This window comes from Oncorhynchus nerka, linkage group LG3, assembly GCF_034236695.1.
Source record: "Oncorhynchus nerka isolate Pitt River linkage group LG3, Oner_Uvic_2.0, whole genome shotgun sequence".
NCBI classification, from domain to species: Eukaryota; Metazoa; Chordata; class Actinopteri; order Salmoniformes; family Salmonidae; genus Oncorhynchus; species Oncorhynchus nerka.
The window spans coordinates 31,377,762-31,401,417 of NC_088398.1; the positions used below are offsets into that span (position 1 = coordinate 31,377,762).

Below are 23,656 nucleotides of genomic sequence, written 5' to 3' on the forward strand. Positions count from 1 at the left end.
GCACTTTGTGTTTATATTTTTGTTCAGTGTACATACTGTATCAGGGTACTTTTATCCTTATTTAATGTAAAAAAAGCTTACATCCCAAAAGGCCAACTACTTCTAAACATATAATCAACACACTTCATGGATTGGCGATTATCCCTGTTGAATTCATTATGTGTTCTCAACCTCAATCCAATATTTAAATGTAGTTGATTATTAGTCGAGTATAGTTTTCAAACTCGATAGTACCGGAATTAAATAACTGTTTACTATCTTTTTGAGTGGTGAATATAGGTTGAGATCTCATTGATCAATGTCTCTACCAAATATTCATGAAATGACGTGCTGTGCCTAGTGGGATGCTGTTGCCTTGTGAGCACTTTGCAGCTTCCTAAAATACTTTACTTGAATTATGAGTCACAAGGCCCATGTAATTCCACCATAAATATGGGAGGACACCATTTATATGTGACAGTATGTGGAAATTCATGAAATAAATCGTGGAAGAAATAAATCACATTGCCAATGTCTTAATGAATGTAATCATATGGCAGCAAACAGGTCGGCTGGTAAATGAACTAATCTAAACGTGCCATCATGCCTGATTTAATGGTCTATTAAACTCACAAGATTATCAGTGTCCATAGCTTTGTGTTGAATCAATGACATGTTTGAAAATGGATGTCAGGTGAATGACCGATAAGAGTGACAGGCCAAGCATTCTCATTTAAGTGTCCTTAACATGTATTGAAGGATTAGCTAAGGGTTAAAGTGTCTGATGGAACACAATGATTTTCAATCACTAAACAGACCAGACAAGGAAAATACTTCAATTTGAGACTTTAATAGATCAGTAACATACAGGAATCTTCTTCTTCAGAATAATACATTGGGAGAATCTCACTGGCCTACTTCTAGCGTGCTCTCGCCTCCTTTTCAAAACCTATTGGAAAAGAAAGCTCCTCCGACCTTCTCCTCCAATGGATTTTGAGGAGGCGAGGAGAGAGGACGTGAGGAGTATGCAATTGAGATTCTCCCATAAACAAATGTATTTGTATTTTTGTATTTCTTTGTATTTTATTTTGTCTCTTCCTGGGATCCAGCAATATTAAGGCAGTTAAATACAATTAAAAATGTTACATTACATTTCATGACAGATTTCACAACACAAATTAAGGCAGTTATATACAATTCAAAATGTTACATTTCATTTCACAACACATTGTGTGCCCTCTAACACCACTTCTACTTAAGAGAGAGAACGATAAAACAGATTGAGACAGATTCAAATGGAAAAGACAGGTACTTGTAAGAACAAGTATTTGATACACTGACGATTTTGCAGGTTTTCCTACTTACAAAGCATGTAGAGGTCTGTAATTTTTATCATAGTTAGACTTCAACTGTGAGAGACGGAATCTAAAACAAAAATACAGAATATCACATTGTATGATTTTTAAGTAATTCATTTGCATTTTATTGCATGACATAATTATTTGATACATCAGAAAAGCAGAACTTAATACACTGCTCCAAAAAATAAAGGGAACACTTAAACAACACAATGTAACTCCAAGTCAATCACACTTCTGTGAAATCAAACTGTCCACTTAGGAAGCAACACTGATTGACAATAAATTTCACATGCTGTTGTGCAAATGGAATAGACAACGGGTGGAAATTATAGGCAATTAGCAAGACACCCCCAATAAAGGAGTGGTTCTGCAGGTGGTGACCACAGACCACTTCTCAGTTCCTATGCTTCCTGGCTGATGTTTTGGTCACTTTGAATGCTGGCGGTGCTTTCACTCTAGTGGTAGCATGAGATGGAGTCTACAACCCACACAAGTGGCTCAGGTAGTGCAGCTCATCCAGGATGGCACATCAATGCGAGCTATGGCAAGAAGGTTTGCTGTGTCTGTCAGCGTAGTGTCCAGAGCATGGCGCTACCAGGAGACAGGCCAGTACATCAGGAGATGTGGAGGAGGCCGTAGGAGGGCAACAACCCAGCAGCAGGAACGCTACCTCCGCCTTTGTGCAAGGAGGAGCAGGAGGAGCACTGTCAGAGCCCTGCAAAATGACCTCCAGCAGGCCACAAATGTGCATGTGTCTGCTCAAACGGTCAGAAACAGACTCCATGAGGGTGGTATGAGGGTTCGACGTCCACAGGTGGGGGTTGTGCTTTACAGCCCAACACCGTGCAGGACGTTTGGCATTTGCCAGAGAACACCAATATTTGCAAATTCGCCACTGGCGCCCTGTGCTCTTCACAGATGAAAGCAGGTTCACACTGAGCACATGTGACAGAGTCTGGAGACGCCGTGGAGAACGTTCTGCTGCCTGCAACATCCTCCAGCATTGGGCGGTGGGTCAGTCATGGTTTGGGGTGGCATTTCTTTGGGGGGCCGCACAGCCCTCGATGTGCTTGCCAGAGGTAGCTTGACTACCATTAGGTACCGAGATGAGATCCTCAGACCCCTTGTGAGAACATATGCTGGTACGGTTGGCCCTGGGTTCCTCCTAATGCAAGACAATGCTAGACCTCATGTGGCTGGAGTGTGTCAGCAGTTCCTGCAAGAGGAAAGCATTGATGCTATGGACTGGCCCGCCCGTTCCCCAGACCTGAATCCAATTGAGCACATCTGGGACATCATGTCTCGCTCCTTCCACCAACACTGTTGTGGTCTGTGGTGCAACACTCCTGGACAGTCTGTTGCACCACAGACTGTCCAGGAGTTGGTGGATGCTTTAGTCCAGGTCTGGGAGGAGATCCCTCAGGAGACCATCCGCCACCTCATCAGGAGCATGCCCAGGCGTTGTAGGGAGGTCATACAGGCACGTGGAGGCCACACACACTACTGAGCCTCAGTTTGACTTGTTTTAAGGACATTACATCAAAGTTGGATCAGCCTGTAGTGTGGTTTTCCACTTTAATTTTGAGTGTGACTCTAAATCCAGACCTCCATGGGTTGATAAATTTGATTTCCATTGATAATTTGTGTGATTTTGTTGTCAGCACATTCAACTATGTAAAGAAAAAAGTATTTAATAAGAATATTTCATTCATTCAGATCTAGGATGTGTTATTCTAGTGTTCCCTTTATTTTTTGGAGCAGTGCATTTGATACAGAAACCTTTGTTTGCAATTACAGAGATCATATGTTTCCTGTAGTTCTTGACCAGGTTTGCACACACTGCAGCAGGGATTTTGGCCCACTCCTCCATACAGACCTCCAGATCCTTCAGATTTCGTGGCTGTCGCTGGGCAATACGGACTTTCAGCTCCCTCCAAAGATTTTCTATTGGGTTCAGGTCTGGAGACTGGCTAGGCCCCTCCAGGACCTTGAGATGCTTCTTACGGAGCAACTCCTTAGTTGCCCTGGCTGTGTGTTTCGGGTCGTTGTCATGCTGGAAGACCCAGCCACGACCCATCTTCAATGCTCTTACTGAGGGAAGGAGGTTGTTGGCCAAGATCTCACGATACATGGCCCCATCTATCCTCCCCTCAATACGGTGCAGTCGTCCTGTCCCCTTTGCAGAAAAGCATCCCCAAAGAATGATGTTTCCACCTCCATGCTTCACGGTTGGGATGGTGTTCTTGGGGTTGTACTCATCCCTCTTCTTCCTCCAAACACGGCGAGTGGAGTTTAGAACAAAAAGCTGTATTTTTGCCTCATCAGACCACATGACCTTCTCCCATTCCTCCTCTGGATCATCCAGATGGTCATTGGCAAACTTCAGACGGGCCTGGACATGTGCTGGCTTGAGCAGGGGGACCTTGCGTGCGCTGCAGGATTTTAATCCATGACGGCGTAGTGTGTTACTAATGGTTTTCTTTGAGACTGTGGTCCCAGCTCTCTTTAGGTCATTGACCAGGTCCTGCCGTGTAGTTCTGGGCTGATCCCTCACCTTCCTCATGAGTCCCAGACCGAGGGTGATTGACCGTCATCTTGAACTTCTTTCATTTTCTAATAATTGCGCCAACAGTTGTTGCCTTCTCACCAAGCTGCTTGCCTATTTCCTGTAGCCCATCCCAGCCTTGTGCAGGTCTACAATTTTATCCCTGATGTCCTGACACAGCTCTCTGGTCTTGGCCATTGTGGAGAGGTTGGAGTCTGTTTAATTGAGTGTGTGCACAGGTGTCTTTTATACAGGTAACGAGTTCAAACAGGTGCAGTTAATACAGGTAATGAGTGATGAACAGGAGGGCTTCTTAAAGAAAAACTAACAGGTCTGTGAGAGCTGGAATTCTTACTGGTTGGTAGGTGATCAAATACTTATGTCATGCAATAAAATGCAAATTAATTACTTAAAAATCATACAATGTTATTTTCTTGATTTTTGTTTTAGATTCAGTCTCTCACAGTTGAAGTGTACCTATGATAAAAATGACAGACCTCTACATGCTTTGTAAGTAGGAAACACTGACGATTTTGCAGGTTATCAAATACTTGTTCTACCCACTGTATCTGCAACACATGTTACTGATCTGTTAAAGTCTCTAATTTAAGAATTCTCATCTCTTCCTGGGGTCCAGCAAAATGAAGGCAGACATATATACACAATTAAAAACGTTACATTACATTTTACAACAGATTTCACAACACATTGTGTGCCCTCTACTACCATATATCTACAACAACAAAAAAAATCCATGTGTACTTGTGTGTATGTAATCATGTGTATGTGCGTCTGTTTGTGCATGTGTCTCTTCACAGTCCCCAATGTTCAATAAGGTTTTTTTTTTCTGGGTGCATCCTTTAGGGAGTAAAGATATGCACCTCTGAACAAGTCACACATACCCATAGCCTACACAGTACAATGTCATATGGACTGAGCTATACAGAGTACATTTATATTGATAGATGGATTAATATTTGGATATCTATGTCCCTTCCCATTCCCAAGTTATGACATAGCAGCCAGCCACCTGGTCTTTTGTTGTGTGCTAAAAGAAATTGCCTTATCCACGCAACCTGTGAAGTTGTTAGGATAATGAATCTGTTTTCCATTCTGCAGATAGACTGTGTTCATTGTTGCAGATCTGCTCATCTCACCTGTGATCATAAAGCCACCAGTGAATCCATTGTTGAGGCTACTTTGAGCCACTGGTCAGAGTGGATCTGGTGTGACATCTTTTGGGAGATCATCAGGTGGATAACCTCAACACCCAGAACCAATCAGCTACTATATTTTGATGGAGACTAGGCTGTTTGTTGCAAGGGACTAGGTGGATGTACGTGAATGCTTGGCGAGACACAGACACACGGAGAGAGACATGTAGCGAGTTCAATCTAACCTCAGAAAAATCTTCAAGCGCCAGAATAGTTGCAAGAAGGTGCCACTTGGAGGCGTCCGTCGCATATTTTTAATCACACACAAAGTGTGCTTGGGGGGAAGAGAGAAAATGTTTTGTACTGTTTATCCTGACGTCAGTTAGTACGGCTTGAACTACTGCTGTTGTCTCGCACCCACGTTTCAGCAAGAATTCGGGAATCGATAGGCTGGAGTCCACAACTTGCAGATCGGTCCTCGAGGAGTCACTGAAATGATTTCTGCAGCTATTCCAAACTGGACTAAAACAGCACAATGAACACCTGCGCTTTTCTGCTGCTCCTGGCCGTTCAAATCTACGCCGAAGGCATAGAGGGACCAACAGGTAAAGAGACATTTCTTCCTGTTTTCAAGTCACTGCGCACTTGGGAAGCGATGCATCCAGTTTAGCAAGCTCTAAATCGCTGTGTTGAGCCTGAAAAGGGGTGTGAAAGGTGTCGCAGTATGTTTCCCGCAAGTTAACTTTATTCATAGGAGATGGAAGGTTCGATTTATTGGATAATGAAGAGGGCTTACTGAGATAATTGTCAAGAGGCGAGATAATGGGCTCTTCATAAGAATAGACAACTTCGTTATGAAAATGTGTTTTATTAGATTGCTACGAATCTGCGGGTAGTGCTTGTTTTGTGAGAAGACTTGCCTCTACATTCCAGATCAGAATCATCCTCACATTCCCGCTTTTTGTTATAGCTTTATGGTATGTAAAGGGAGGGTAGTCTAGGGTATGTTATTGGTATATTCGCCTAATCGTTTATAGCCCGTATTTCCCCCTTGGAAATGGCTATTCAAACAGTGCGTCGGTTTAGTTTGCTACTTTAATTCTAGATGAACATTTCTGGACATGAAATTGCATTCCAACGTGTAAATGTGGATACAGATTTACCGATGTTTTGTGTTGAGTTTTAAAGCCTCTTATCTGATGCAAATATGCAGACTGAGGGAAAATCATGCTTTGATTGAGAACATGTGCTGGCAAGTGGCTACACTGACATTTTCAACCTGACCCAGTCTGTAATACCTTCATGTTTCAAGCAGGCCCTATGCCCAAGAACGCCAAGGTAACTGTCTAAATGACTATTGCCCCATAGCGCTCACATCTGTAGCCAGAAAGGCTAGTAATGGCTCACATCATCCCAAACACCCTGGACCCATTCCAATTTGCATATGGCCTCCACAGATGACTCAATCTGTATTTACAGTCCACACCCTCTCCCACCTGGAGGAACACCTACACTATATATACAAAAGTATGTGGACACCCATTCAAATGAGTGGATTTGGCTATTCCAGACACAACCGTTGCTGACGTGAATAAAATTGAGCACACAGCCATGCAATCTCCATAGTCAAACATTGGCAGTAGATGGCCTTACTGACAGACTCAGTGACTTTCAATGTGGCACCGTCATAAGATGCCACCTTTCCAACAAGTCAGTTCTTAAAAATTTGAACCACTAGGCTACCTGCCGCCCCCAGGTTGGGCTACAATTTGAGGTGCAGTTAACTAATGAATTTATCCTCTGCAGCAGAGGTCTTTCTTTCTTGTGAAAGTCCCCATGAGGGCCAGTTTCATCATAGCGCTTTATGGTTTTTGCAACTGCATAGTTCTTGAAATGTTCCACATTGACTGACCTTTATGTCTTAAAGTAATGATGGACTGTCGTTTCTCTTTGCTTATTTTAGCTGTTCTTGCCCTAATATGAACTTGCCCTTTTACCAAATAGGGATATCTTCCGTATACCACCACTACCTTGTCACAACACTGATTGGCTCAAACACATTAAGAAGGAAAGAAATTCCACAAATTAACTTTTAAGAAGGGACACCTGTTAATTGAAATGCATTCCAGGTGACTACCTCATGAAGCTTGTTGAGAGAAGGAAAGCAGCCAACAAGTGCTCAGCATATGTGGGAACTCCTTCAAAACTGTTGGAAAAGCATTCCATGTGAAGCTGGTTGAGAGAAGGCCAAGAGTGTGCAAAGCTGTCGTCAAGGCAAATGGTGGCTACTTTGAAGAATCTAAAATGTAATATATATTGATTTGTTTAACCCTTTTTAGGTTACTACATTATTCCATATGTGCTATTTCATAGTTTTGATGTCTTCACTATTATTCTACAATGTAGAAAATAGTAAATATAAAGTAAAACCCTTGAATGACTAGGTGTGACCTAACTTTTGACTGGTATTGTATACTAAATAATACAGTTGAAGTTTGAAGTTTACATACACCTTAGCCAAATACATTTAAACTAAGTTTTTCACTATTCCTGACATTTAATCCTAGTAAAAATCCCTGTTTTAGGTCAGTTAGGATCACCACTTTATTTTAAGATTGTGAAATGTCAGAATAATAGTAGAGTGAATTATTTCTTTCAGCTTTTATTTCTTTCATCACATTCCTAGTGGGTCAGAAGTTTACATGCACTCAATTAGTATTTGGTAGCATTGCCTTTATATTGTTATGTTTCTGGTAGCCTTCCACAAGCTTCCCACAATAAGTTGAGTGAATTTTAGCCCATTTCCTCCTGACAGAGCTGATGTAACTGAGTCAGGTTTGCAGGCCTCTTTGCTCGCACACGCTTTTTCAGTTCTACCCACACATTTTCTATGGGATTGAGGTCAGGGCTTTGTGATGGCCACTCCAATACCTTGCCTTTGTTGTCCTTAAGCCATTTTGCCACAACTTTGGAGGTAAGCTTGGGGTCATTGTCCATTTGGAAGACCCATTTGCGACCAAGCTTTAACTTCCTGACTGATGTCTTGAGATGTTGCTTCAATATATCCACATAATTTTCCTCCCTCATAATGCCATCTATTTTGTGAAGTGCACCAGTCCCTCCTGCAGCAAAGCACCCACACAACATGATGCTGCCACCCCCGTGCTTCACGTTTGGGATTGTGTTCTTCGGCTTCCCCATTTTTCCTCCAAACATAACGATTGTCATTATGGCCAAACAGTTACATTTTTGAGGACATTTCTCCAAAAAGTATGATCTTTGTCCCCATGTGCAGATGCAAACCGTAGTCTGTTTTTTTTATGGCGGTTTTGGAGCAGTGGCTTCTTCCATGCTGAGTGGCCTTTCAGTTTATGTTGGTATAAGACTCATTTTACTGTGGATATAGATACTTTTGTACCTGTTTCCTCCAGCATCATCACAAGGTCCTTTGCTGTTGTTCTGGGATTGATTTGCACTTTTCGAAACCAAAGTACTTTAATTTCTAGGAGACATAACGCATCTCCTTCCTGAGCGGTATGATGGCTTCGTGGTCCCATGGTGTTCATACTTACGAACTATTGTTTGTACAGATGAACGTGGTACCTTCAGGCGTTTGGAAACTGCTCCCAAGGATGAACCAGACTTTTGGAGGTCTGCAGTTGTTTTTCTGAGGTCTTGGCTGATTTCTTTTGATTTTCCCATGATGTCAAGCAAAGTGGCACTGAGTTTGAATTTAGGCCTTGAAATACACCCACAGGTACACCTCCAATTGACTCAAATTATGTCAATTAGCCTATCAGCTTCTAAAGCCATGACATCATTTTCTGGAATTTTCCAAGCTGTTTAAAGGCACAGTCAACTTAGTTTATGTAAACCTTTGACCCAATGAAATTGTGATACAGTGAAATAATATGTCTGTAAACAATCGTTGAAAAATTGACTTGTGTCATGCACAAAGTAGATGTCCTAACCGACTTTACAAAACTATAGTTTGTTAACAAGAAATTTATGGAGTGGTTGAAAAGCAGCTTTTGGCAAATTAGTTCGTAACGAGCCAGGCAGCCCAAACTGCTGCGTATACCCTGACTCTGTTGCACAGAACGCAAGAGAACTGACACAAATACATTATAAGAAATTCATCTTAGCAGGCAATATTAACTAAATGTGCAGGTTTAAAAGTATATACTTGTGTATTGATTTTAAGAAAGACGTTGATGTTTATGGTTAGGTACACATTGGTGCAACGACAGTGCTTTTTTCGCCAATGAGCTTGTTAAATCAACCGTTTGGTGAAGTAGGCTGTGATTCAATGATAAATTAACTGGCAACGCATCGATTATATGCAACAGGACAAGCTAGATAAACTAGTAATATCATCAACCACATGTAGTTAACTAGTGATTATGTTAAGATACATTTAATGCTAGCTAGCACCTTACCTTGGCTCCTTGCTGCACTTGCATAACAGGTAGTCAGCCTGCCATGCAGTCTCCTCGTGGAGTGCAATGTAATCGGCCATGATCGGTGTCCAAAAATTCCAATTGTTATGAATACTTAGGGCCGATTTCAAGTTATCGGCCATTCCGATTAATCTGTCGACCTCTAATAGAAACATGATTAATTTGTAATTCATATATAGAGAAAAAAACTATGCATTTCTATTTCCCTTCATCTGCATTAATCTGAGGACACAGGATTGTATTTCAATGAGATACTTTTAAGCACCAGTCAAAAGTTTGGACACACCTACTCATTCCACAATTCTTCTTTATTTTTACTATTTTCTACATTGTAGAATAATAGTGAAGACATCACAACTATGAAATAACACTGGTCTCCTGCGTGCCCTACATTCTGTAGTACAGGCATGGCCTGCTCTCCCTTGTGTAAGGAATTAGGCACTTTCACATGTTTACTACAGTATGTATTGTAGACTGTACAGTAGCCTAATAAACGAATAACCACATTTCATTGATAAAAAATACTCTTTCAAAATGCAGATTTTGATTTAGTTATGGATCCGTAATGAATTACTATGGGAATCAATATCACTGATTTACAGAAATATTGGAACAAAGTTCTCTAATGAAGGCAAACAATTTAGAATCCTCCAATCCTGTAGACTACTCCCGACCGTCACATTGTACAGCACCATATTTTCCATTCCATCCTAATGGAAACCCTAAGGGTTTCTTTTTTTCTCTTTTTTTCTGAATGGAAACACCATAATATTAATCACTGTATATGCCATGAAAATGACTTTTCAACATTAAGATGGGTACAACACAATAGTGTGTCATACACAACACACATGCAACAAAACCATGTTTGCAAATATGAATTGTTATGAGGCAAATCATTAAGTGGAATGGCTTGAAATGAGAAAATTATTAAATCACATGCAGATAATTAAAAGAGGTCAAATGGAACTGTGACGCTTCACTAGGAACATCTGATTGTGTCAACAGAGATTTACATGCTATTTATTATTTAGTCGGTGAACTGAGGTGTTGCAGCGCCCAACATCAGCATGATTTTCTTCCAATTAGCCAATTACAGTGGTGTGTTGTCTGTGGATCATCATACGAGTGATTGGACTCCCCCCACACTTCTCGGAAACTAAAGTATACAGTTCTGCAACAGAACCGTTTATTTCATTTATTACATTTATTTAACCTTTATTTAATATAGGCAAGTCAGTTAAGAACAAATTCTTATTTACAATGACGGCCTACTCTTGTTTAAAAGCTTGGGAGCCAGTTAATAATGTTCTTTTACGCTGCAGGCATTATTTTCAGTTCCCCAAAATTGCAACAAAGCGCCTATGCAAAGCCCTCACTCTTTCTCAAATTATTCCAACGTCTGCCAGGCAGCTGGAAATCTTTGCCTGTGTGTGTGTGGGCTACCTGCCCCTCCCTTCTGAAGCATGTTACTGTAGCCTACTGACAATGTTACAAGCATGATTCAGAAATTATGGAGATATGTTTATTAAAATAATGGATTTAACTTTTTCAATGCTAGTTAAGGACACTATACTGTAGTTATCGCGTTTCACGTTGGATTTATTAACAACAAAAAGGTAAGACGAGTTTTTCATTCTAGTGCTGCTCTGCACACACAAGCTTGTTAGCTATCAAGCTAATGTTTGCTCTGGTCCAACTTTAAACCAGCTGGGAAGTTCAAAGACATTCAAAGTTCCTCCATAGAAGCCATTCCAACGTAGGTATAATTCTGTGGGCCTAATTCAGAAAATGCATGTCATAACAAAATGCCCAGCGCTTCAAGGCAAGCTTCCTCCATCCTCTCTTGCTCTCTTCTCAGCCGCAAAATTTCAGTTGCATCTCACACCCTACACCATGACTGGCAGCACAGTGTATGTGCTTATATTTCATTATGATTAAACCATGCTGTTACTGCAAAATACAATTTGCTCTTAACGACTTTCCTATACAGATTAAATTGCTTACCTGCTCCATAGCAAGCTGTTCTAGCCTCACGGATTGGTGAAGTAATTTAATGTCGAGCTAAATGTCGATTGCAGAGGTTTTAAAAAGAAACAGAAAGGAACAATATAAACCAGTACTTTTTTGGGGTTCAAACCGTCTCAGAACTTTATTTTGCTGGTTGGAACAGTGGAACGAAACCAAAACAATAATGGTTCTGTTCAAAAGAAACAATTGGAAAACCAACAACACTTTGCATTCTCTGGGTAGCCTGGCTACTCAGGCTATATAGAATAAGCTGAGAGTCAGAGACAGAGGAAGATGAATGGGGCCCCTGCCGAAGAGCGTGCCTGCCTTGACGGGGCATACAAATCATGGCACTTGGTGTCAAGCTGAAATTCATAAAAAAACACACATGGATAAGTTAGATTTTCCGCTGCCTGTAAGATGACTAACCCAGTCGGGGTCTGGCACCCATCCACGTAGCCTTGCCACATTAATATATCAGTGGGAAGGGGAGCAGAGACAGGACTGCAGAGCACAGCACTCCTCGCATAAGTACACTGCTTAATCACACAAGGCTGGGGAGGACGGGAGGAGGATGGTCTGGGGGACACCTAGGGGGTTATAGCACCACACTGGTAACCTGCTCTGAGACAAACCACTCCCTCTCTGTCTTTTCATTGGCTATCCACAATTCCACCCAGGACCACACAAATAGTGCTGCTTAGATTAAGAGGGAAGTTATCTGATCTGTACAGGACAAATTGATTTCTCTTCTCTTGCTTTTCTCTCTCCCTCCAGATGTTGGTTGGTCTGGCTCGTGGTGGAAGTGTTTCCCCTCTGTGGGTCCAAAAACAACATTGATCGCTTTTTATTTTGTAATGATTTGCAACCACCTCTCTTATACTTTTACCTCTATTATTCATTCGCACTCACTGGTCTCTTTGTAATAGTCTTGAACCAAATTAACGTCTCGAAAAATTAACCCAATATGACTACAGACCCAGCTGACTCTCAGAGGCCGGTATCTAAGCTAGAGTATGATATTCAGTGCATATTTCATAATCCACTCAATCAAGCTCCTCCCAAGAGAAACATGAGTGGATACATAGCATGCATTTAACTGGCGTCAAGGGGTTGCTCTCATCTAAACTCAACAAAAAAAGAAACATCCCTTTTTCAGGACCCTGTCCTTCAAAGATAATTTGTAAAAATCCAAATAACTTCACAGATCTTCATTGTAAAGGGTTTCAACACTGTTTCCCATGCTTGTTCAATGAACCATAAACAATTCATGAACATGCACCTGTGGAACAGCTTACAGACGGTAGGCAATTAAGGTCACAGTTATGAAAACCTAGGACACTAAAGAGGCCTGTCTACTGACTCTGAAAAACACAAAAAGAAAAATGCCCAGGGTCCCTGCTCATCTGTGTGAACTTGCCTTAGGCATGCTGCAAGGAGGCATGAGGATTGCAGATGTGGCTAGGGCAATACGTTGCAATGTCCGTACTCTGAGACTCCTAAGAGAGCGCTATAGGGAGACAGGATGGACAGCTGATCGTCCTCACAGTGGCAGACCACGTGTAGCATCACCTGCACAGGATCGGTACATCCGAACATCACACCTGCGGGACAGGTACAGGATGGCAACAACAACTGCCCGAGTTACACCAGGAACGCACAATCCCTCCATCAGTTCTCAGACTGTCCGCAATAGGCTGAGAGAGGCTGGACTGAGGGCTTGTAGGCCGGTTGTCTGGTGAGGACCTGCCTTACATCACCGGCAGCAACGTCGCCTATGGGCACAAACCCAACCTCGCTGGACCAGACAGGACTGGCAAAAAGTGCTCTTCACTGACGAGTTGCGGTTTTGTCTCACCAGGGGTGATGGTCAGATTCAAGTTTATCGTTGAAGGAATGAGCGTTACACCGAGGCCTGTACTCTGAAGAGGGATTGTTTGGAGGTGGAGGATCCATCATGGTCTAGGGCGGTGTGTCACAGCATCATCGGACTGAGCTTGTTGTCATTGCAGGCAATCTCAACGCTGTGTGTTACAGGGAAGATATCCTCCTCCCTCATGTGATACCCTTCCCGTAGGCTCATCCTGACATCACCCTCTAGCATGACAATGCCACCAGCCATACTGCTCGTTCTGTGTGATCTCCTGCAAGACAGGAATGTCAGTGTTCTGCCATGGCCAGCGAAGAGCCTGGATCTCAATCCCATTGAGCACGTCTGGGACCTGTTGGATCGGAGGGTGAGGGCTAGGGCCATTCCCCCCCAGAAATGTCTGGGAACTTGCAGGTGCCTTGGTGGAAGAGTTGGATAATATCTCACAGCAAGAGCTGGCAAATCTGGTACAGTCCATGCGGAGGAGATGCACTGCAGTACTTAATGCAGCTGGTGACCACACCAGATACTGACTGTTACTTTTGATTTTGACTCCCCTTTTTTCAGGGACACATTTTTCACTTTATGTTAGTCACATGTCTGTTGAACTTGTTCAGTTTATGTCTCAGTTGTTGAGTATTGTTATGCTCATACAAATATTTACTCATGTTAAGTTTTCTGAAAATAAACTCAGTTGACAGTGAGAGGACGTTTCTTTTTTTTGCTGAGTTTATAAAGCAAAATGCTTAGGAATGACACTGTTACTGTTTGTCTGTCTGTGTGGATGTTCTAGCATGTCCTGCCAGCAATAACTGATGTTGCTGCTGGTGTTGAAGACAGTGGCTCTGCTCTAATAATAAGAGCACATTCTCACGAGGCAGTCATTTTGACAAACTGTGCCGCTTCATATCGAGAATCTTCGGCATTAAGATGAGATGAAATCGTAAAATGAGGGATGACACAGAAAAATTGGCACAGATTATGCCAGTTAGCCGACAGAGCAGAGGAGGTGAGGGGTAGAAGTGTTAGATAGGGATCCCGTATCATTTAAGAGCAATTGGACGTAATAATCTGGTTGAAAACGGCCTATCGATATTGGTCAAGCATTTATTCCAGTGCCAAAATGGACTAAAAAGTGTAAGTAGGATATTAGGGCTAGTACAATTATTGTGTAATAAACAAATATGGACAATAAACATGATTTTTTTCTGCATATTGGGGCGGCAGGGTAGCCTAGTGGTTAGAGCGTTGGATGAGTAACCGGAAGGTTGCAAGTTCAAACCCCCGAGCTGACAAGGTACAAATCTGTCGTTCTGCCCCTGAACAGGCAGTTAAGCCACTGTTCCTAGGCCGTCATTGAAAATAAGAATTTGTTCTTAACTGACTTGCCTTGCCTTAATACATTTTAGGAGAAGGGGGTTGCAACTTCAAGTAGATATAGTTGTTTTAATATATATATTTTACATTAAGTGGGTAAAGTCATAATTTCATGAGTAGAATTGCACCATTGGGAGGAGAAGCTTCATTTGTTTTTTTAAAACATTTGTTTTTGAGACAGGGGTGTCACCAAAGCGGAGTTGTATTTATGAGGTTTGTTGTAGCTATTTTCATGAGATGTATTATAAGCAAACATTTGCAAACAATCACCTTTGCCATGACAATTAATCGTTACCCAAAATTCCATAATTGTCACAGTATTTTAAGTAAAAATGCTTTAAAGTACTTAATGTTTTTTGGAGGGTAACTGTACTTTTATATTTTTGACAACTTTTACTACACTACATTCCTAAAGAAAATAATTAATTTTTTAGTCTATACATTTTCCTTGACACCCAAAAGTACTCTTTACATTTTTAATGCTTATCAAAAGAACATGCCTGCTCATCCCTACTGCCTCTGATCTGGACTCACCAAACACAAACATTCTTCGTTTGTTAACGAGTGTGCAATAGAGATTGCGTCATCTGTGGATCTGTTGGGGCGGTATGCAAATTGGAGTGGGTCTAGGGTTTCTGGGATAATGGTGTTGATGTGAGCCATGACCAGCCATTCAAAGCACTTCATGGCTACAGACGTGAACGCTACAGGTCGGTAGTCCTTTAGGCAGGTTACCTTAGTGTTCTTGGGCACAGGGACTATGGTGGTCTGCTTGAAACATATCGGTATTACAGACTCGGTCAGGGACAGGTTGAAAATGTCAGTGAAGACATTTGCAGTTGGTCAGCCATTCTCAGCGTACGTGAGAATGCTATTCATTGACTACATAGAGCTCAGCATTCAACACCATAGTGCCCTCAAAGCTCATCATGTAGCTAAGGACCCTGGGACTAAACACTTCCCTCTGCAACTGGATCCTGGACTTCCTGATGGGGTGCCCCCAGGTGGTAAGGGTAGGTAACAACACATCCGCCACACCAATCCTCAACACGGGGGGCCCCCCAGGGGCGGGTGCTCCTGTACTCCTGTACTCCCTGTTCACTCATGACTGCATGGCCAGGCACGACACCAACACCATCATTAAGTTAGCTGATGACACAGCAGCCTGATCACCGACAACAATGAGACAGACTCTAGGGAGGAGGTAGGAGACCTGGTTGTGTGGTGCCAGGACAGCAACCTCTCCCTCAATGTGATCAAGACAAAGGACATGATTGTGGACTACAGGAAAAGGAGGACCGAGCACGCCCCTATTCTCATCGACGGGGCTGTAGTGGAGCAGGTTGAGAGCTTCAAGTTCCTTGGTGTCTCCATCACCAACAAACTACCATGGTCCAAAAACACCAAGACAGTCGTGAAGAGGGCACGACAAAGCCTATTCCCCTCAGAAGGCTGAAAAGATTTGGCATGGGTCCTCAGATCCTCATAAAGTTCTACATCTGCGCCATCGAGAGCCAGATGACTGGTTGCATCACTGCCTGGCATGGCAACTGCTCGGCCTCCGACCGCAAGGCATTACAGAGGGTAGTGCGTATGGCCCAGTACATCACTGGGGCCAAGCTTTCTGCCATCCAGGACCTCTATACCAGGCAGTGTCAGAGGACGTTCCTAAAAATTGTCAGTCTCCAGCCACCCTAGTCATAGACTGTTCTCCCTGCTACTGCACGGAAGCGGTATCAGAGCGCCTAGTCTAGGTCCCAAAGGGCTTCTAAACAGCTTCTACACCCAAGCCATAAGACATTATTTGCATTTCTCCCCCCCCCACCCTTTTACACTCCTGCTACTCTGTTTATTATTTATGCATAGTCACTTTAACTATATCCTGTCTAGAAACCCGTTCCGCTAGCGGAACCCCTCGCCAACTGCGAATGAAATTGCAAATACAAATGAACAGAAATTTCATAAATCAAATTTCTCAAACACACAAGTATTGGGCACCATTTTAGAGATACAAATCTCGTTAATCCAGCCACCGTGTCCGATTTCAAAAATCCTATTCAGCGAAACCTCCACAAACGATTGTTAGGTCACCACCAACTCACAGAAAAACCCAGCCATTTTTCCAGCCAAAGAGAGGTGTCACAAAAAGCAGAAATAGAGAGAAAATGAATCACTAACCTTTGATGATCTTCATCAGATGACACTCATAGGACTTCATGTTACACAATACATGTATGTTTTGTTCGGTAAAGTTCATATTTATATCCAAAAATCGTATTTTACATTGGCGTGTTACCTTCAGTAGTTCCAAAACATGCAGTGATATTGCAGAGAGCCGCATGTATTCACAGAAATACTCATAATAAATGTTGATGAAAATACAACTATTATACATTAAACTTTATATACACTTCTCCTTAATGCAATCGCTGTGTCAGATTTCAATTTTTTTTTGCGGAAAAAGCATAATCTGAGAACGGCGCTCAGAACCCAAACCAACCAGAGAAATATCCGCCATGTTGGGTAGTCAACATTATTCATAAATAGCATTATAAATATTCACTTACCTTTGATCTTCATCAGAATGTATGTTAGGGTGTTTGGTAAACAAATACAAAAGCGCGATCTGGTCCATTCGGACTAAACGTTCAAAAAGTTATATTACAGGTCGAAGAAACTTGTCAAACTAAGTATAGAATCAATCTTTAGGATGTTTTTATCATAAAAGTTCAATAATGTTCCAACCGGAGAATTCCATTGTCTGTAGAAAAGCAATGGAACGAGAGCTACCTCTCAAGTGAAAGCGCGTGATTGAGAACTTATCCGGCCCCCCTTCACACGAGAAGCCTGAAACAATGTTCTAAAGACGGTTGACATCTAGTGGAAGTGCAAAATAAGTGCAAAATAACCCATATCCCACTGTGTATTCGATAGGGGTGAGTTCAAAAACTACAAACTACAAAAATTTCCCACTTCCTGTTTGGATTTTTTTCTCAGGTTTTTGCCTGCCATAAGAGTTCTGTTATACTCACAGACATCATTCAAACAGTTTTAGAAACTTCAGAGTGTTTTCTATCCAATACTAATAATATGCATATATTAGTATCTGGGACTGAGTAGGAGGCACGCTATTCATCCAAAAGTGAAAATGCTGCCCCCTGTCCCAAACAAGATATACATGTACATATTACATCAATTACCATGACTAACAAGTGCCCCCGCACATTGTTCTCTGTATATAGCCTCGCTATTGTTATTTTACTGCTGCTCTTTAATTACTTGTTACTTAATTTTTTTTACTGAATTCTTATGTTTTATAACTGCATTGTTGGTTAAGGGCTTGTACGTAAGCACTGTTGTATTCGGCGCAAGTGACATAACTTTTCATTTGATTTGACAGGTGTCAGTTAACATCGTCTAAAAAAATGAATGAAATTGTTGCCATTAGCACAATTACATTCATTAACCCTTGAGATAACATGAAAATAGTATAACCAGTTTTGCTCTGGAAAGTAAAATGGCCAGAGTGAGGTATTTTCCCATTTGGGTCTGAAAGTAGCTAATCAACCTTAGTCAATTAGCTTGGGTGCTTAAATGCTTTTGTGAGGTCAGAATGCTCGGATCAACTATACTCCTTGAACAGAGTATCCTGTGTGCGCCCTGAATGCTCTGGGAACGAAACACTCTGAATTTACGAATTGACAACACTCTGAATTTACGAATGGCTCAGAGCATACTCTGACACAGTTTACGAACGCACCCTTGATAAGCTGATTTAGCCAATGTTGCCTGGCTGCTCAATGTGCCTGCTATCTACTAATAGTAAATGGGAGAACACCTCACTCTGACCATTTTACTTGCCCTAGCAAAGCTGGTTATACTGTTATCTCAATGGTTAACTTTTTAAGGCTATTGGGCAGTATTCGGAAGTTTGGATGATTGAGGTGCCCAAAGTAAACTGCCTGTAACTCAGGCCCAGAAGCTAGGATATGCATATGCATGGTAGTATTGGATAATGGTAGTTTCCAATAATGTCTGTGAGTATAACAGAACTGATTTGGCAGGCGAAAACCCGAGGACAATCCATCTAGGAAAATTTTATTTTGAGGTCATTGAACTTTTCAATGCTTTTCTATGGGAAAGTCTAATAATTAGGACCCATATTGTAGTTCCTATGGCTTCCACTAGATGTCAAGTCTTTAGAAATTGTTTCATGCTTGTTTTTTGAAAAATGAAGAAGAATTCTTTCGAAGTATCCCTCAGAAGGACTCTAGTCTTTTGGCGCGAGTGAATGAGTGTGCGTTCCTCGTTCTTTTTCTCCGGTATTGAACACAGTATATTTCGTCTACAATTTGATCTATTATTTACATATTAGAGTACCTGAGGTCGGATTAGAAATGGTGTTTGAATTGTTTGGACAAAGTTTACACGTATCTTTTTAGATTCCTTTGTAGGCATCCTTGGGCGAGTTGGAACAGGTGGATTTCTGAATCAAACGCGCCAAATAAACATACCTTTTTGGGATATAAAGAAGGACTTTATCGAACAAAACAACCATTCATTGTGTAACCAGGACCCTTTGGCTTGCAAAAAGATGAAGATCTTCAAAGGTAAGTGATTTATTTTATCGCTATTTTTGAGTTGTGACACCTGTGCAGGTTATGTTAATGCAGGAAGTGGGTGAAGCGCTGTCCTCAGACGATCAAATGCTATGCTTTCGCCGTAAAGCCTATTGTAAATCGGACAAAGCGGTTCGATTAACAAGATTCTAAGCTAAAGAATGGTGTATAATTGTATTGTTATGAATGTTTAATATTACTACTTCTGTTTTTTGAATTTCGCGCTCTGCAATTTCACCGGATGTTGTCGAGGTGGGACGCTAGCGTCCCAATGATCCGAAAGAAGTTAATGACTAACTGTGCTATTGGCAACAATTTCATAATTACTTTTTGCTGATTTTTACTGACACCTGTCAAAACAACCTGGTGCTAGGTCATTTGTAAATGAAATCAATTATTCTGCACTCTACCTACTACTAAATCAAATGTTATTGGTCACATGTTATTGCGGGTGTAGTGGGATGCTTGTGTTTGTAGTTTCAACAGTGCAGTAATATCTAACAATTTCACAACAATACACACACATCTAAAGTAATGGAATTAAGAATATATAAATATTTAGATGAGCAACGACGGAGCAGTTTTGACTAAAATACAGTAGAATAGGATAGACAAGGTGCAATAGATGGTATATAAAATACAGTATATACATATGAGATGAAATCAAATCAAATTGTATTTGTCACATACACATGGTTAGCAGATGTTAATGCGAGTGTAGTGAAATGCTTGTGCTTCTAGTTCCAACAATGCAGTAATAACCAACAAGTAATCTAACTAACAATTCCAAAACTACTGTCTTATACACAGTGTAAGGGGATAAAGAATATGTACATAAAGATATATGAATGAGTGATGGTACAGAGCAGCATAGGCAAGATACAGTAGATGGTATCGAGTACAGTATATACATGAGATGAGTATGTAAACAGTGGCATAGTTAAAGTGGCTAGTGATACATGTATTACATAAGGATGCACTAGATGATATAGAGTACAGTATATACGTATGCATATGAGATGAATAATGTAGGGTATGTAAACATTATATTAGGTAGCATTGTTTAAAGTGGCTAGTGATATAGTAATGCAAAACACGTGAACATTATTAAAGTGGCCAGTGATTTCAAGTCTATGTATATAGGGCAGCAGCCTCTAAGGTGCTAGTGATGGCTATTTAACAGTCGTATGGCCTTGAAATAGAAGCAGTGTTTCAGTCTCTCGGTACCAGCTTTGATGCACCTCTACTGACTTCGCCTTCTGGATGATAGTGGTGTGAAGAGGCGGAAACTCGGGTGGTTATTGTCCTTGATGATCTTTTTGGCCTTCCTGTGACATCGGGTGCTGTAGGAGTCTTGGAGGGCAGGTAGCTTTCCCCTGGTGATGCGTTGGGCAGACCACACCACCCTCTGGAGAGTCCTGCGGCTCCGGGAGGTGCAGTTGCTGTACCAGGCAGTCATACAGCCCGATAGGATGCTCTAAATTGTGCATCTGTAAAAGTTTGCCTCCTGGGCCTCCTGAGTTTGAAGTAACGCTGTTGTGCCTTCTTCACCACACTGTCTGTGTGGGTGGACCATTTCAGTTTGTCCGTGATGTGTATGCCGAGGAACTTGAAGCTTTCCCACTGCGGTCCCGTCGATTTAACCTGTTGCTTCTACTCGGGACGCTTGCGTCCCAACTAGAGCTCTGGAAATGCAAATGCGCTACGCTAAATGCTAACAGTATTAGTTAAAACTCAAAAGTTCATTAAAATACACATGCAGGGTATCGAATTAAAGCTACACTCGTTGTGAATCCAGGCAACAAGTCAGATTTTTAAAATGCTTTTCGGCGAAAGCATGAGAAGCTATTATCTGATAGCATGCAACACCCCAAAAGACCCACAGGGGACGTAAACAAAATAATTAGCATTTCGGCGTTACACAAACCGCACAATAAAATAGAAAACATTCATTACCTTTCACCATCTTCTTTGTTGGCACTCCTAGATGTCCCATAAACACTATTTGGGTCTTTATTTCGATTAAATCGGTCCATATAAAGCCTAGATATCGTTATATGTAGACTGTGTGATAAACGAAAAAAACATCGTTTCAAAACGTAACGTCATTTTTAAAAATTCAAAAAGTCGACGATAAACTTTCACAAAACACTTCGAAATACGTTTGTAATGCAACTTTAGGTATTAGTAAACGTTAATAAGCGATAAAATTCATCAGGAGGCGATGTAAAGATCATTAGCTGTCCGTCTGGAAAAATGTCCGGCTAGAAACTCAACGAAAATATCCGGTCCTAGACCGGAGGAGATACGGTGCCCTGCATGTGTTTGACCAAGAAAAAACTCGAAGGGAAATGACAAGACTCTAGACACAGTGTGGAAGCTGTAGGTACTGCAACCTCAGTCAATTAATTGTGGTTCACCTTTATCAATGGGTTCAAGTAGCGCATGGATATATTTTCCCATTTTCAGTGATCAGTTTTTCCTGTGCTTTTCGATGTAAATGCCGTTCTGGTAAAGCCACAGCAGTGATTTAACCAGTTTTTTTAAACGTCTGAGTGTTTTCTATCCACACAGACTAAGCAAATGCATATACTATATTCCTGGCATGAGTAGCAGGGCGCTGAAATGTTGCGCGATTTTTAACAGAATGTTCAAAAAAGTAGAGGGTCGACTTAAGAGGTTAATAGGGGGTTGCTCCCTCTGCTGTTTCCCGGAGTCCACAATCAGCTCCTTTTGTTTTATTGACTTTGAGTGAGAGGTTATTTTCCTGGCACCACACTCCCAGGGCCCTCACCACCTCCTGTCTCGTCATTGTTGGTAATCAGGCCTATTACTGTTGTCGTCTGTAAACTTTATGATTTAGTTGGAGGCGTACTTGGCCACACAGTCATGGGTGAACAGGGAGTACAGGAGGGGTCTTTGCATGCACGCTTGTGGGGCCCCTGTGTTGAGGATCAGTGAAGTGGATATGTTGTTTCCTACCTTCACCTTTGGGGACAGCCTGTCAGGAAGTCCAGGACTTTGCACAGGGCGGGGTCAGACCCAGGGCCTCGAGCTTGATGATGAGCTTGGAGGGTACTATGGTGTTGAATGCTGAGCTATTGTCAATCAACAGCATTCTTACATAGGTATCCCTCTTGTCCAGACGGGAGTGGGCAGTGTGATGGTAATTTCATTGTCTGTGGATCTATTGGGGCGGTAAGTACATTTTAGTGGGTCTAGGGTGTCAGGTAAGGTAGATGTGATATGATCCTTGATTTGTCTCTCAAAGCACTTCATGATGACAGAAGTGAGTGCTACGGGGTGATAGTCAATCAATCAAATGTATTTATGAAGCCCTTTTTACTTCAGCTGATGTCACAAAGTGCTGTACAGAAACCCAGCCTAAAACCACAAACAGCAAGCAATGCAGGTCTAGAAGCACGGTTGCTAGGAAAAACTCCCTAGAAAGGCTGGAACCTAGGAAGAAACCTAGAGAGCAACCAGGCTATGAGGGGTGGCCAGTCCTCTTCTGGCTGTGCCAGGTGGAGTTTGGTGGCACAGTCGGTGGCACTGTGTTATCCTCAAAGCAGGCGAAAAAAGGTGTTTAGCTCATCTGGAAGCAAGACGTCGGCGCCCCTTTGTAGTCCGTGATTGTCTGTAGACCCTGCCACATACGTCTCGTGTCTGAGCTTTTTAATTGCGATTCCACTTTGACTCTGTACTGACGGTTTACCTTGATTGCCTTATGGAGGGCTTTACTACACTGTTTGTATTCAGCCATATTCCCAGTCACCTTACCATGGTTAACTTCTTCGAGATAGGGGGCGCTCTTTTAATTTTTGGATAAAAAACGTTCCCATTTTAAACAAAATATTTTGTCACGAAAAGATGCTCGACTATGCATGTAATTCACAGCTTTGGAAAGAAAAAACTCTGACGTTTCCAAAACTGCAAAGATATTATCTGTGAGTGTCCCAGAAATAATGCTACAGGCGAAACCAAGATGAAGTTTCATACAGGAAATGCCCCAGATTCTGAAGGCGCTGTGTTCCAATGTCTCCTTAAATGGCTGTGAATGCGCCAGGAATGAGCCTGCCCTTTCTGTCGTTTCTCCAAGGTGTCTGCATTATTGTGACGTATTTGTAGGCATATCATTGGAAGATTGACCATAAGAGACTACATTTACCAGGTGTCCGCCTGGTGTCCTGTGTCGAAATTATTGCGTAATCTTTAGGTCCATGCGCGTTCCATTTCTTCAGAAGAGAAAGTCAACTGCCACAAAGGATTTATCATCGATAG

The 23,656-nt window shown here is 41.8% G+C and overlaps 1 protein-coding gene across 2 annotated transcripts in view; it reads left to right on the forward strand.

Moving 5' to 3' along the window:
• Positions 1-5,445: 5,445 nt before the first annotated feature.
• The window catches only part of ptprub (protein tyrosine phosphatase receptor type Ub), a 375,002-nt gene continuing 356,791 nt past the window's right edge, over positions 5,446-23,656 (forward strand). For both annotated transcript variants that reach the window (XM_065011362.1, XM_065011367.1), the window contains exon 1: positions 5,446-5,644. In XM_065011362.1, the coding sequence (XP_064867434.1) occupies positions 5,575-5,644 (70 nt within the window). In that variant the 5' untranslated portion in view covers positions 5,446-5,574. The remainder of the gene's footprint in view (positions 5,645-23,656) is intronic.